This window comes from Crassostrea angulata, chromosome 9 (genome assembly GCF_025612915.1).
Source record: "Crassostrea angulata isolate pt1a10 chromosome 9, ASM2561291v2, whole genome shotgun sequence".
NCBI lineage: Eukaryota > Metazoa > Mollusca > Bivalvia > Ostreida > Ostreidae > Magallana > Magallana angulata.
Genome location: NC_069119.1, coordinates 4010675 through 4025943, shown reverse-complemented (window position 1 = coordinate 4025943; position 15269 = coordinate 4010675). Strand labels below are relative to the sequence as shown.

The 15269-nt window shown below is 34.0% G+C and overlaps 1 protein-coding gene across 1 annotated transcript in view; it reads left to right on the top strand.

The window, feature by feature from the left end:
* The window catches only part of LOC128164261 (uncharacterized), a 44660-nt gene that overhangs the window by 2363 nt on the left and 27028 nt on the right, over positions 1-15269 (top strand). Inside the window, exons 3-4 of the mRNA XM_052828037.1 lie at positions 186-395; positions 1118-1258. Of these exons, the coding sequence (XP_052683997.1) occupies positions 1231-1258 (28 nt within the window). The 5' untranslated portion in view covers positions 186-395; positions 1118-1230. The remainder of the gene's footprint in view (positions 1-185; positions 396-1117; positions 1259-15269) is intronic.

Genomic DNA, 15269 nt, shown 5'->3' with positions numbered 1-15269 from the left:
GACTGATCAGCTGTTCAATATAGAATCTGGACCAAACTTAGGTTTAACTCAGACTTTTTTCTGATATTCTGTTATTTTTGTGTGCTCCATATTACCATTGACTTCTCAGAAGTTTCTATAGTCTTTTTAAATAGATTAAATGATGCTAGCCAATGGCAATTTAATTCGTCTGAGTTATTTTTCAGCAGACCATTTATTGTACATGGATTGCGCAGCTTGATCGAAAGAGTGATTCGGATCAAATACTGCCTCCCATACTTTTCAGCCATCCTTGCAGAGGAGTTCCAAAGTCTTTTTTTAAGCCTGAAGTGGTCTCGTGCAATGAGGTTGATGTAAAAGAAGGTTTGCGTCACACACCCTGAGACTACATCCACTGTCAACAGTGTCAGCATCTGGTAGGTTGCCATGTTTCATTTTTTTTATCCCCAGTTCAATGATTTAGAGTTTTTGGGCTAGAAGGAATACAGTTTAGAGTTTGGGAATATGATTAGTCTGAAATGTAGAATGAGTCCCCCCCTCCCCCCCCCCCCCCCCCCCCCCCCCCAGGGTTTGGAAAGGGAATGTTTAATTTACATGATCATTATACACATGAAACAGAATGGGGACCACTTTCTAGTCTTGGGGTGACACCTGGGACTCATGTCAACTGAATATGGAATATACTTTATTTGCATGATAATATTTTATGAGTTTGGTGGGGACTTTTTGTGAAGTTTTAATAGTTCAAATGCTTGAAAATGTCAACAGTGTAGAGAACAAGACAGCAGTTTTTAGAGTTACTTCCCTTTGGCTTACTGGTCAGTGTTGCAGAATTTCAACATAATGCAATTTCTTTTATTTAGACTAGCTGCATCTGATTTTTAAATTTTTTCCTTGAATGTTATTCTGACTGCATAAATCACATGTGGTAATACATGTAATTACATGTAATTTCATGTAATTGTGCTTTTTATGTACCTCACCCCTGAATAATCATTTAATTTTGTATTTATGTGTGTAATAATGATATATATGTATATTTGTAAGACATGTATGATAAAAATTGATGTATAAACATTGGTTTGAGCAATGAATAACTTGCAATTGTTCACTGATTTTCTCTCATTCGTGCACTTAGGAGGATTTTCATTTTTTTGCCTCCTCTGTCTTCGGAGATGGTGGCACCAGGGCGTCGGAGTCATTTTGTCACTTTATAACGCTGACAGAGAGTCCGTATCCATCTGATCCATCATGACAGATATTTTTTTTCATGATGCAGGTAAAATTATTAGTATGCTAGTCTCTGTCTCTTTACTGTGAGGCATATATGTGGTATCAAACCAGAACAATTACCCTTCTAGATTTTTTAACATTGTCAAAAAATTCTCTTTTTCTAGGTGTAAATTCCAAAACTTTTACAATTTATCAGTTCTGTTTATTACTACAATGACTGAGCTGTAATATAATGTCAAAAATATGTACCTCTCCTTTTTAGCTCACCGAGACAAAGTCAAGGAGAGCTTATGCTATACCCTCGGCGTCGGCGTCGGCGGTGGCGTCGGCGTCAGCGTCCGGACCTGGTTAAAGTTTTTGTTGCAGGTCCTGTATCTAAGCTATTACTTGTCCTATCTTCACCAAACTTGCATGGATGATGCATCTAGACCTACTTATGGACTTGAAAGACTTGGATGCTGAATCTGGGTCCTAAATTTCAGATCCTGGAGGAGGTTAAGGTTGTTGGACCAGGTTAAAGTTTTTGTTGCAGGTGCCCTTTGATAGCAGTATCTTAGTTACTGCTGGTCTGTACTTCACCAAACTTGCATGGATGGTGTGCCTTATGATACTGATGCACTAGACAGGCTTGAGTGCTGAATCTGAGCTATAGGTTTCAGATGCTGGAGGAGGTTAAGGTTTTTTGAGCAGGTTAAAGTTTTTGTTGCGGGTGCCCATTGATAGCAATATCTAAGTTACTACTGGTCCTAACTTCACCAAACTTGTATGGATGATGCGTCTTATGATACTGATGCACCTGACAAGCTTGAATGCTGAATCTGAGCAATAGGTTTCGGATGCTGGAAGAGGTTAAGGTTTTTAGAGCAGGTTAAAGTTTTTGTTGCAGGTGCCCTCTGATGATTAATCTTAGTTACTACTGGTCCTAACTTCACCAAACTTGTATGGATGGTGCGTCTTATTATATTGATGCACCTGACAAGCTTGAATGCTGAATCTGAGCAATAGGTTTCGGATGCTGGAAGAGGTTAAGGTTTTTAGAGCTGGTTAAGTTTTTGTTGCAGGTGCCCTCTGATGATGATATCTTAGTTATTTCTGGTCCTAACTTCACCAAACTTGTATGGATGGTGCGTCTTATGATACTGATGCACCTGACAAGCTTGAATGCTGAATCTGAGCAATAGGTTTCGGATGCTGGAGGAGGTTAAAACAGGGTATTATTTGAACTCGGAATAATCATTTAACTCGGAATTCTATTAAATTGTGATTTTAGCTGTAGTTGCTGTAGTTAGACATCAATTATGCAGTAATGATGATTTGTGCTGTAGAAGTTGGTACAATATATGTGTTAGAGGGTTATTTTTATCGATATAATTCATCATATGCTAATTCAAATTATCATTTGTAGTATACAAAATTATTTCATTTCTATTTAGTATATTATGTGTTCTTCATATTTATTTCATTGAAATATTTCATCATTTATTATAATTCAATTCATCCATTATATGATAATATGTTTTCTTCTTTGTTTGTTTATCCATTATTGTTTGTTTGTGTCTTTATTGTTTGATTATTGTGTCAGTAGAGTTTAATGAAAAAGGGGGGGGGGGGGCGGGGGTTAGTTACTCGAGTGCTAGTGTTAGTTGAGACATGCGCAGAAGGGTTAGTCCATGCCTGGCATGGACTAACCCTTTTGCGCATGCGTTAAATTCGAGTTTAGCTAATTTGGCCTAATCTGTAAAAAAAAAAAAAAGTTAGACCAACAAAATTACGATGTTTGTGAAGTATTACGCAAATACAAAAGAATACACAAATTCCACTGTGTTGTCAGACTTCCACCGATATCGCAAGCTGCAAAATGTACACACGTAATCACCTATAAACTTCCATACGATAATATAATACAGCCCCGAACATCGTCACCAGAACATTATGTTACCAGAAATTAACATCGGTGTTGACCGCGATCATAATATCCACAGCAGTGAACAGATATACAGCCAGTATCTCGCCAAAACGCCACGATGTGTACACACAGCCATTTCCATTTACTTCCAGATGCAGACTACAGAAAATCATCGTCACTTTTCAATTTTTGACGTCACGCACTCGATATTTCCCGAACTTTCCACCCCAAAACTTGCTATGTAATGTTAGGTTATACTTTAAAATGAATAAAGAAATTATGTTACCAATGCATGTATCAATCGTCCGTGCTGTAAATAGCAAGATCGAGGCTGACCAAATTTAATTTTATTCATATAGGAGAATTCCCGAAATTATGTTCTTTCTTATAGGCATGGTACACAGTGTTATGTACGTTATATTTAGATTTTTAATCTCTAAATATTTATTTATTGTATAATTGGTTTCATTTTAACTATCTTACAATTTTCCTTTCTGATAGTAATGACATGTGTTTAGGATTAAGAAAAGAAACACACCGTTGTGCATGAAAAAATCAATTAAAATTTTGAAATTTCAGGATCCACCCCTGTTTTTCACTGCCGATAAAAGCACCGATTTTAGTGTACAAGTTTGGCAAGATCCACATAAATATGACGTAGTAATCACTGTTACGTCATTTACCTAGAAGTCAAGTAAATTTTTCAGACTGATCAGTGCATACAGCTATTGAGAGAGAGAGAGAGAGAAGAGAGAGAGAGAGAGAGAGTGTATATATATTATATATTTAAAATACTACAATAAAGTTTTCATGAACATACTTTAGATACGTGTGTACTGTAAAAGATGAAAGAACGACGCGTATATAATGATACGGGAATGCATGTGTCTATCATCGCCACAAATTATACTGTAACAATTACGTATACTAGCTATTGAAATTAAAGCATTTGCAAACTCATCAACCATGCTATACACGTTGATATATGAATACAAATCAATTTGGTAAAAATCAGATTATCGATTATATAGTACTATCACTACACGTGCAGCGACTGTAGAAAATAGTGCTATACATACACATACCTACATGTATTATAAGCATTGACAAGCGTATTATAAACGTATTGACAAGTATTTGTCAACATTGAAGTGAAACGACTTATACATGCATTTTATAGTCCAAATTAGCTGTATACGTAACTGCTCTTTTTTTCAGATGAGATGTTCGATTACAAACGCAACATATTCTCTTATGTGTAAATTTTTACAATATTAGCCTAATGATTCATTTTTCAGAGGCTAAACGATATCAACTTGAAATTACGATATAATACGAGAACTTTAACAATTCTATTGCCGAGCGTTATCTTGTATGAAAGGAAAATAGTTATAACGGCACATAGAGCTTCCAATATTCAGCGTATTATCGGGAGAATCTTCAAGCCAAAATTCAAAACTTCAACATGTTTGCATTGAATAAAACCTGCAGTCATACATGTAAATGTATACAATACAATTAATAAATGAACACGAAAAACTGATCAGAATAACGGTCATTTGTGGACAATCCTGTACATCTTAAGTCCTGTCTTGGAACGTTGAAAATTCCAGTATCACGCATATTACGTTTGAAAACCATGTTCATTCTATTGTCCGCACATTGCATGTGATAAAGCTCATAATGATATTTTATATATGCAACCCCCGATTTTCCTAATTTAATGAAATTTGTTTGAATGCAATCCTCCTGAATTTCCACGTTGATAATTATCTCGGTGAAGGGAGCAGACATCGTTGGAGAATTTTAACAGGAACTCTGCTTAAGTTTTCTGTGCACTGTGTGCTTGTGTGCATTTTAAATGAAACTATGAATATGCTTCAATATATAGAACGTGTATATTCATGAAACATGTATATTATATATCGTGCAGATGCGGTCCAAAGGTTGTTGGATAATGTAAAAAATGTTATACAAAAAGCGCAGAAATTTTTTTTCCCTAACGTGAAAAAGGTTTTTAACAACTGTAACAATTAATGAGTGTAAAAGTTTCCCATTATAAATTTCCGTAAGAAATTTGTTTTTGTTAATGGGAATTGGAGTCTGACATCGTCATGATGCATGAGTTTTTCAAAGGTTGATGAAGGTTGCAAACAATCGATAAACGGGGCGTGTAATTTCAGTCCTGTCAGTTTCTACAGAGCTATGAATGTACATTCAATTTCCGTATGAAATAGAATCATCATCGTTAACGGGTTATGTAATTTTTCTACAATGATCGCTACCTTCATAACCCTGATTGAATCACCAAAGAAAGCATTTCATTGTTTACATTTACATCTTTCCTAAATAAATTGATTGTAAAAAGTAGGTAAAATTCACCCAATATTTGTTAATGTACATCAGTACGTTTGCTAATAGAAACAGTCATATTGTTTCCTGTGGGAATTTAATTAAGTCTGACATCTTCAAGATTATCTCGTGCAGTCCGTGATTTTTCTATAGTGCTATAAAATAACTTAAAGTTTCCGTAAGAAATAGAGGGAATCATATTCGGTTAATGTAAATATATTGTTTTGAAATCCCTTGTTCAGAAGAAAATGTTTTAATTCCAAGAAGATTGAGGAACAAGATAGCGCAAATGCCCATTTGGTTTAGTCGTAAAATACAATTTCAAGTTTATTTTTTTCCAACTAAATATACTTGATAATGTTATAATACAAGTTTACAAAAGCACAATTTCTAACTATATTCAGTTTTGAATATTTTAACAAACGATAAGGAAACAAAAATATAAATTTAGTTAAGGTTTTGGTGGTATCGAACCTACAACCTAAAAACCCTAGCTCTATAATGTTACCGAATGTCTGTGCTCTACTAACCACTGAGCCATTTCAGTCACAACAAACTCTATTGTTACATGCTATATATACGACTTCAACCAAGAATTTACGGACTTGTAATATTTTTCTAAAACGTTCAATTGTTACGATACAAAATGACATTTTTATTATAAAGTATAGTGGGTCATCTCTCCACGTTTTTGTTGATTGAAATCGGTTTGATTTCCTTTACACCTTATATAGACTATGACAAAAATACGGAGATCAGACCCACTTTATGAAAGAGAAGGATTGATTCTAAAAATGACACTATTAGGAGGTTTTGACACGCATACGCCAGTTTAAATCAACTTATTCCAATTATTTAACATATTCAAGGGTTATAAATTGATGTTATGGTAAATATACATTGTTTTCAAAAATTTAGAATGAAATTTAATAATGAGATTTATTGATATTCTATTGTATAGTATCCTATCTATCCTTAAAAAAAAACACCCCTGCAAATGTTATTGTCATTTCAATTTAGACCACGTGGTTTTATTTGACCCTTTCAGTTTCGCAGAAAAAAATCGTGCCTTGTGTTAATAGTCCCTTTCCTAGAATCTAGGTACATGTAATCAAATTTAAAAACTAGACGTTTATTGATTTTAAACATTATCTTCATTAAGTGAATAAAATGACTTCTAGAAATTCTGCTGCTGCAACAACGAACATGCTAAGTAGCGATCCCCATTCAGGATTAATTTTCGATCCGCGCCTGACCTAGTAATACTCGATAGTGAAACAGACTATACTATTTTAAGCAATCGCAACTTCTCGGGCCTTTCCGGCAGGCTCGGAAAAACACCTCGAATGTATTACATAGGCGTAAATGACAACCCCCTTTTTATAGAACTTGATATAAATACAACACATTTCATGATCTGTTGAGATGTGAGCTATACTTCATTAAGGTAAACGATATACACTAAAATATAACACAGAAGCGACATACAAGACTGTCTAGCCGATACTTATTTTAATGGGAAGCGACTCCATTTTGTATAAAATTCTAACATCCGGTGATGTCAATACATTCGAGGTGTTTTTCCGAGCCTGCCGGAAAGGCCCGAGAAGTTGCAATTGCTATTTTAAGCAGAATGTTACGATATACTCAGTTTTTATACAAAACAGACACCCATTCTTTTTTTAAAGCATGGTATTGTGCACCAAAAGTATAAAACATGGCTATGATTTTATCAAGCAACCCAATGTTTACATTTTTGACCACGTGTAGGATAGTTTAACTCTTTTCTGGATATCATCGTTTAGTTTAAATAACCGCTTGATGATAAAATATGACATATATTTTAATAGATTTTCATGTTTTGACATAAATCAAAGTAGGATGTGATATAAAAAAAAACGACCAGTACTTACGTATTTTGAGATTATTATCTGAACACTTATACTTCCGCTCAAAATTTCACAGGAACTGAAGAAATCTCAGGGAAGTCTCGTGAACTTTCATTCGAGCAACTCTGGATTTCTCATATACTTAGCAACGATAAAGAAAACATTCCGAACATATTCGCAGGCGTGATATAGACAGTTTACACGTCTTATTCACACATATTTTTTATAACGCAGAATTCACACCGTATATAAGTTAAGTTGAAAAAAATGAAGCATGCATGCAAAATGCCAGTATATTACATTGACAAGCGTTCAATTTACACTAATCTGACATTTCCAAAAGTACCTATCTAGTTAGTACAAACTTTTCCGATAAAATTCAACGCAGTTTTATGTATAAGGTTGCATGTAAAAAAGATTAACATCAAATTCTTTAACTTAAATTTTTGGGAGTTGATTTTAATCAACTCTCCTATGCAGTTACTCAGACAAACCGAAAGTGAAACAGTGTTTGGACCTCAGCACAAATCAGTGCTGCTGACAAGACTTAGTTCTTGAAAATAATTGATGAATTCGATGTAATGTATGCTAAAGCATTGTTTTTCAAGGAAACTTATTTATATATACCTTGAAAATAGTCAGATTTTAAATGGTACAAACAATTTAAATATTTTTTGTAGTCGTATGTATTCCTACGCCAGAGTTCAATACAGTCTCGTTCAACTCGACGCTCGGCTGTCTCCATAAATCCATGTCGGAGATTTACGGTGTCAGCCGAGCGTTTGGTTGAACGAGACTAGAGTTCAATATTGCTTGGATCCATACAATTTTCGAGAAATATTTCTATTACTGATACATAGTTTGATTGAATTAAATTTATCTTTAAATATTATTTAACATGATTCATATGGGCGTTTCTCGACATTCTTGTCGAAAAAGTCCAAAAATTCATATTATGAAAATGTGCGTAATTCAAATTAGAAACTACATGTACTGGTCATGCAAAATAACAAATCATTGATTTTAAAATAAATAAACATCGACAAAATCAACTCCCGTCAGTTCTTCGGTACTTTGATTGGAGAGTTGATTTTTATCAACTCTCCTATAATATGCAGTTACCCTGGCAAACCGGAAGTGAAACTGTTTTGACCTATAGCTCGGAAAAGATGTGCGAAATTATTCAAATAAAACTATGAAACTACATATACTTGCCATGCGAAATAACGTCGTTGATTTAAAAAAAAATAAACAATGATCAATAAAATCAACTCCCGTCAGTACTTCTGTCTTCAGTACTTTGATTCCATTTTATCTGCAACACATTTACGAAAACATTGCACAGAAACTGCAACATCTTATTTTTGTTTGCAATGATCGCAATACCTATTCTATATGCATCATCAATGGTAGCATTTTATTGTTTAAAATTACATCCATCTTGTTATAAATCATTGAGTTATATTTTAATAGTAGGTAAAAGTATACATGCATGCAAATTAATGTTAATATACATGTACATCAGTGCAATATATAAAAGAACTAGCAGAGACATAAATAACAAATGTTATCTATGTCTCTCGAACTAGTCAAGTCTTCATAAATGGGAATTGAGGCTGGCATCATCGTTATTTAAAAATAGCGAATCTCGATAACTTGAACTCATGGGACCAGGCAACCGTTTTACCAACGCTCGTCTGGTGTAAACTTCGAGAGATCAAGAGTTCGAGAGATCGAAAGTTCCGTTAAATTTTGTTCCGATCATTTTGGTTCAATAATTGTGGATAAAAAACATTAGAATCAAAATCCTTTCACCAGTTATTAATATTCAAATTTTACAATGAAAAATATACTTGGAACTTTTTTGAAAGGTAAAATTTATCAAAGCGCCGGCGGGATTTACGTTGAAATAATGGAGGTGTCCGATGGATAAAATGCATGTTCCGCTGAGCGTGGAAGTGTCGGTGACTTTGATCTTTTGCTCTTTGCAACGGCCTCGGAACGGGAAAAAATAAACACGGTGCTACACGGCGCATCGCGATGCAACACGATGTAACACGCGGTATTTACATGTAGCTGTTAAATGGCGGATTTAAGAATAAAAATATTTATTTATTTATGAGAGAAAAACAGAAATAATACCCCTCCTTTAAAACTACCAGACACGCAAAAATTAGACTATTACGGTGGATTTGTGGTTCAAATATTCTTTTTTAAGTAAATACTTTATTAATTTTATGTTTAAACCAAGTTGTAACTGTAATATGTGATCGTATGGATATAATTTAAATAGTGCGTAGAATTATAAATGTATATTGCATGTATTACATGTACATTGTATAATTGTATTCCGTGATCTTTTCTCACTTACTCTATTCAAAGATATCTAATTAAATGGTTGATGAACAGTTATACTTTCTCAATAAGAATAATATTGCAAAATTTCATATTTAGCGTTGATTTCAAATCTTTTTTCTTTCTAAAATACATAATTGTGATGTACATGTAAAATCGGTGAATCTGCATCAAGAGTCTTCCGAGATCTTGTCGAAAAAGTTATGATTTTATATTTATCACGCCACTTACAACATTTTGTTTAGACACCATCTGCTCCAAGAAACTTAATTGTATTACATTTCTTATTGTTTAATGATCGTCATAAGAGAGACAAAATAGGCAAACAATATTTCAAAAACATACTTTGAAACCCAAATATCTTATCATTAGTTCACTTTGGTTTAAAAAAATCCAACATTAATGTTCTTGTTTTAAAAATGCTGAATAGACTCATGAATCATGGACCAGCAATTCTGAATTGACAAAAACATATGTTATTCATGTGATACTTGTTAAATTCTAAACTTTGATTACTATTTCTATGCCAAGTTGATAAATAGTAAAAAAGAAAGAAAAATAAGGTTTTTTAAGGTGGTATGGAGCACCTGTAATTATAAATGTGGATAAGATCACACAACAATCAAAATAGTTTCACCGTTTTAGAACTTTTAAATTTCACAATATTTGACCAAAAAATACGTTTTAAAAACTGTTGAAAGGGAAAAATTATAAAAGCCCCAGCGGAATTCGAACTCATGACATCACCGCATTAAAATATTGCGGGTCATTTTCTGGTACATGTATTTCAAATCAGTAGCTAAACTGGCACAAAACAGTCTGACAAAAAGATTGAATGTAATCCTCCTGAATGTCCACATTGATGATCATCTCAGTGAAAGGGGCAGACATCGCCGGCAATTCAAGGGTGGTCAAGTTGTTGATTTATCATCCAACGATGGAGTGCAGATGGATCCATATTTTCCTTTTATCAAAGTACATGTAAATGCACACACGATTTGTTAATAATTTTATAAAAGAATTAATTGTCAGGTATTAATAAGATACATTAAACCATTCCTTTTTCAATGCAATCACTTTCCGATGTAAACTTTTGATGCCATGATCAGTCCATGCAGCTTTGTTCGATAGGCCTACAAGCTAACCAATAACTGCAAACAGCACTGTACAAATTGTACAAGGGAGTACAGTTTACACTCTGTATGTATCGTGATTTGGAGGGGGCGCCCCAGGGGGATGGCAGTGGGATACACGTTCTTATGGTATACTAGTATGTATAATACAATGGGCGCTTCGCGCTTTCCCATACGCTTCGCCTACATATATACGAATTCAAACCTCCTTTTAAATTAAAAATTGTTAGAAGTTGTTTGCATGCAAAGTAAAAACTAGTAATACAAGTTTGTTACTGGATTTTGTAAAATGAATAATAGACTAAGTAAATATTAGTTATACGTGTGTATATATATAGTATATGCATGTACATTGTACATACATGTATATTATCGTTATACATGTATGCACATGAAATCAACAAGATTTGTCTCGCATTTGAGCTAAGACTACTCAATCGGTGTATATTTCGCTTGAAACCAGCGTCATTTTCATTTTTTTTTTTTGACGCAAGAAAAAGATAGTTGCGTCCTACCGCAAGTCCAAGATCTTGTGGGAATGATTTTAAAGTCTTCAGTCAAAATAAAACGGAGGGGGAATAAAGTCATTTTAGTGTTGACAAGTTTCATTTCTTGTCTTTTTTTTCAGGAGCTCGGAAGATAAAAACTGAAACTGAACTTTATTTATTTCACAACGGTTGATAATTTATAAGCTATACAACTTTAATTAATATCTTTCATTGGCACGGATGTTAGAGCGAGGGGGTCATTGGTGTGGGGGGAAGTCCGGAGTGCCTGGAGAAAACCCACATATCTTAGCGCGGGCGACCACCATACCGTGTCACACACAACCGTTGTCGATCACGGGCATCGAACTCGGGTCGCAGCAGTGATAAGCGAGTACATTGTCCACTACGCTACTTGGACTCGGAAGATAGGGGGATGGGTTGGGGAGGGGGGAGCGTTACCACGCATTGATGATTTCCCAAAACCTGTATGCTGAGTGTTGACATCTTGGGGCTAGTATACCTATGACTCCATCCAACTTCTCAATATTTCAATCTTTTCAAGGTTATATAGGCCTATATCAAACAATTATGTTTGCTGCGAGAGGGGCTGAATCCTCTATGATGTTATGTGCCTAATGGTTAGGTCTAACTTTGCAAAAAAAAGTAGGGGGGGGGGGGGCTAAGCCACCTTAGCCCCCCCCCCCCCGGTTCCGACGCCTATGTCTTGTCACCTATGACAAAAATACTGTCACCTATGACAAAAATACAAGGATTCATGTTTCTTTCTCCGGTAGCTGCTTGTAATAATACACACACACACACACACACACACACACACACTCTCTCTCTCTCTCTCTCTCTCTCTCTCTCTCTCTCTCTCTCTCTCTCTCTCTCTCTCTCTCTCACACACACATGCATCGCTGTTAGTTTTCATCACTGATCGGATCTCGGATCCCAGCTACATGACGTAACAGTCGAACTACGTCATATTGAAGTTGATTTTGCCTGAGTTGCACACTAAAAACGGTGGTTTTATTGACAGACAAATGCATGGGCGGATCCTGATTTTTCAAGTTTTAAATGAAGGTTATTGCATAGTGGTTCGTGGTTTTTCTAGAACCGTGACCTTACTAATGTCGGCTATGATGTTGAGTATCCCCTGTTATAAAAAATAAATAAATATGACCGTTATAAGATGAACATTAACAGAATAAAAGCATATTACGCTTTAACAGCACTTATGTTCTAAAGCCTTGTATTCACTTTCGTTTTCTCTTTAGAATCAATAACTACATAAATACTGAATTATGATTTTTGCTTACAAGTTTAATTCAGTTCAATAATTCAGTGTCAATATTATAAACGCATTTCTTCGATATTGGTTTGTGCAGTGCATGTACAGAAAAAAGTTCGGGAAATATCGAGTGCGTGACGTCAGAAATTGAAAAGTGACGATGATTTTCTGTAGTCTGCATCTGGAAGTAAATGGAAATGGCTGTGTGTACACATCGTGGCGTTTTGGCGAGATACTGGCTGTATATCTGTTCACTGCTGTGGATATTATGATCGCGGTCAACACCGATGTTAATTTCTGGTAACATAATGTTCTGGTGACGATGTTCGGGGCTGTATTATATTATCGTATGGAAGTTTATAGGTGATTACGTGTGTACATTTTGCAGCTTGCGATATCGGTGGAAGTCTGACAACACAGTGGAATTTGTGTATTCTTTTGTATTTGCGTAATACTTCACAAACATCGTAATTTTGTTGGTCTAACTTTTTTTTTTACAGATTAGGCCAAATTAGCTAAGCTCGAATTTAACGCATGCGCAAAAGGGTTAGTCCATGCCAGGCATGGACTAACCCTTCTGCGCATGTCTCAACTAACACTAGCACTCGAGTAACTAACCCCCGCCCCCCCCCCTTTTTTCATTAAACTCTACTGACACAATAATCAAACAATAAAGACACAAACAAACAATAATGGATAAACAAACAAAGAAGAAAACATATTATCATATAATGGATGAATTGAATTATAATAAATGATGAAATATTTCAATGAAATAAATATGAAGAACACATAATATACTAAATAGAAATGAAATAATTTTGTATACTACAAATGATAATTTGAATTAGCATATGATGAATTATATCGATAAAAATAACCCTCTAACACATACATGTATATTGTACCAACTACTACAGCACAAATCATCATTACTGCATAATTGATGTCTAACTACAGCAACTACAGCTAAAATCACAATTTAATAGAATTCCGAGTTAAATAATTATTCCGAGTTCAAATAATACCCTGTTTTAAGGTTTTAAGAGCTGGTTAGATAAAGTTTTTGAAACAGGTGCCCTCTGATGATGATATCTTAGTTATTACTTGTCCTTACTTCACCAGACTTCCATGGATGGTGTGTCTTATGATACTGATGCACCTGACAGGCTTGAATGCATAGTCTGGTTTCGGATGCTGGATAAAGTTAAGTTTTTAGGAACAGGTCACATGTTAAATAGATGATAGTACTATTTCAAACTTGCATAGTTGATTTAACTGTAATATGAATGAATCGCAGAGGTAGCTTCAGATGCAGAGCTTGATCTCCATTATCAAGGATGCTAAAAAATAAATCTTAGTTATTACTCGTCCTAACTTCACCAAACTTGAATGGATGGTGTGTCTTATGATACAGATGCACCTGACAGGCATGGATGCTGAATCTGAGCCATAGGTTGCGGATGCTGGAGGAAGTTAAGGTTTTAATTGCTAGTGCCTCTGATGATGATATCATAGTTATTACTGGTCCAAACTTCACCAAAATTGCATGGATGATGCGTCTTATGATACAAATGCACCTGATGGGCTTGAATGCTGAATCTGAGCCATAGGTTTCGGATGCTGGATGAGGTTTTAGTTTTTTGGAACAGGTCACATGTTTTATAGATGATAGCTTGCATAGTTGATTTAACTTTATTATAAATTAAATGCAGAGGTTGCTTCAGAAGCAGAGCCTGATCTCCATTATCAAGGATGCTAAAGAAATCTCCTACCTCACTCAAACCAGCTCGATAGATAGATGTGTTTGTTGATAAATGATATCACATGATTCCTATGATAAAGTATTGTATGATATAAAACAATATTGTTTGATATGATACAATATGATATCATATGTTATATTATAAAAAGTAATACGATACGATATGATATTGTATCAATTTTTTTGATATTTTATGATATGATTATGTATCATGATATTGTTATGTATAGTATTGTATTGTAGTATGTATAGTATATTATGATACAATATTGTATAATATTATATTGTATTTTTAATTTTTTATTTTATCACATGATACAATTACATAAGATATTGCAAAATATTATATTGTATCCTATGATACAATATTGTATATTCTATAATATTGTATCATACAATATTGTATAATATGATATTGGTTTCAGTAATATAGAATTATATCACATGAAATTGTATTATATGATATTGTAATATTACATAATATTGAATCATACGATATTGTATGATATGATATTGGTTTATATGATATATTATCATATCACATGAAATTGTATTATATGATATTGTAATATATTTTATTGTGTCATATGATGCAATATGTATAATATAATTAATAATGTATTTTATAATATTTTACCATATCACATAATATTGTATCATTTGATAAGATACAATGTTGGAATCAAATTATATTGTATTATATGATATAATATCATATAATGTATCAAATATGTTTCAGTGTCATTCAATACAATATCATTCTATATTATACAATATAAGATCATGTTTCAGTGTTATGATGTATTATGTAATATGATATTGTAATATGATACTATATTGTATTATATTTTATGATATTGTATTATGTGATCAAA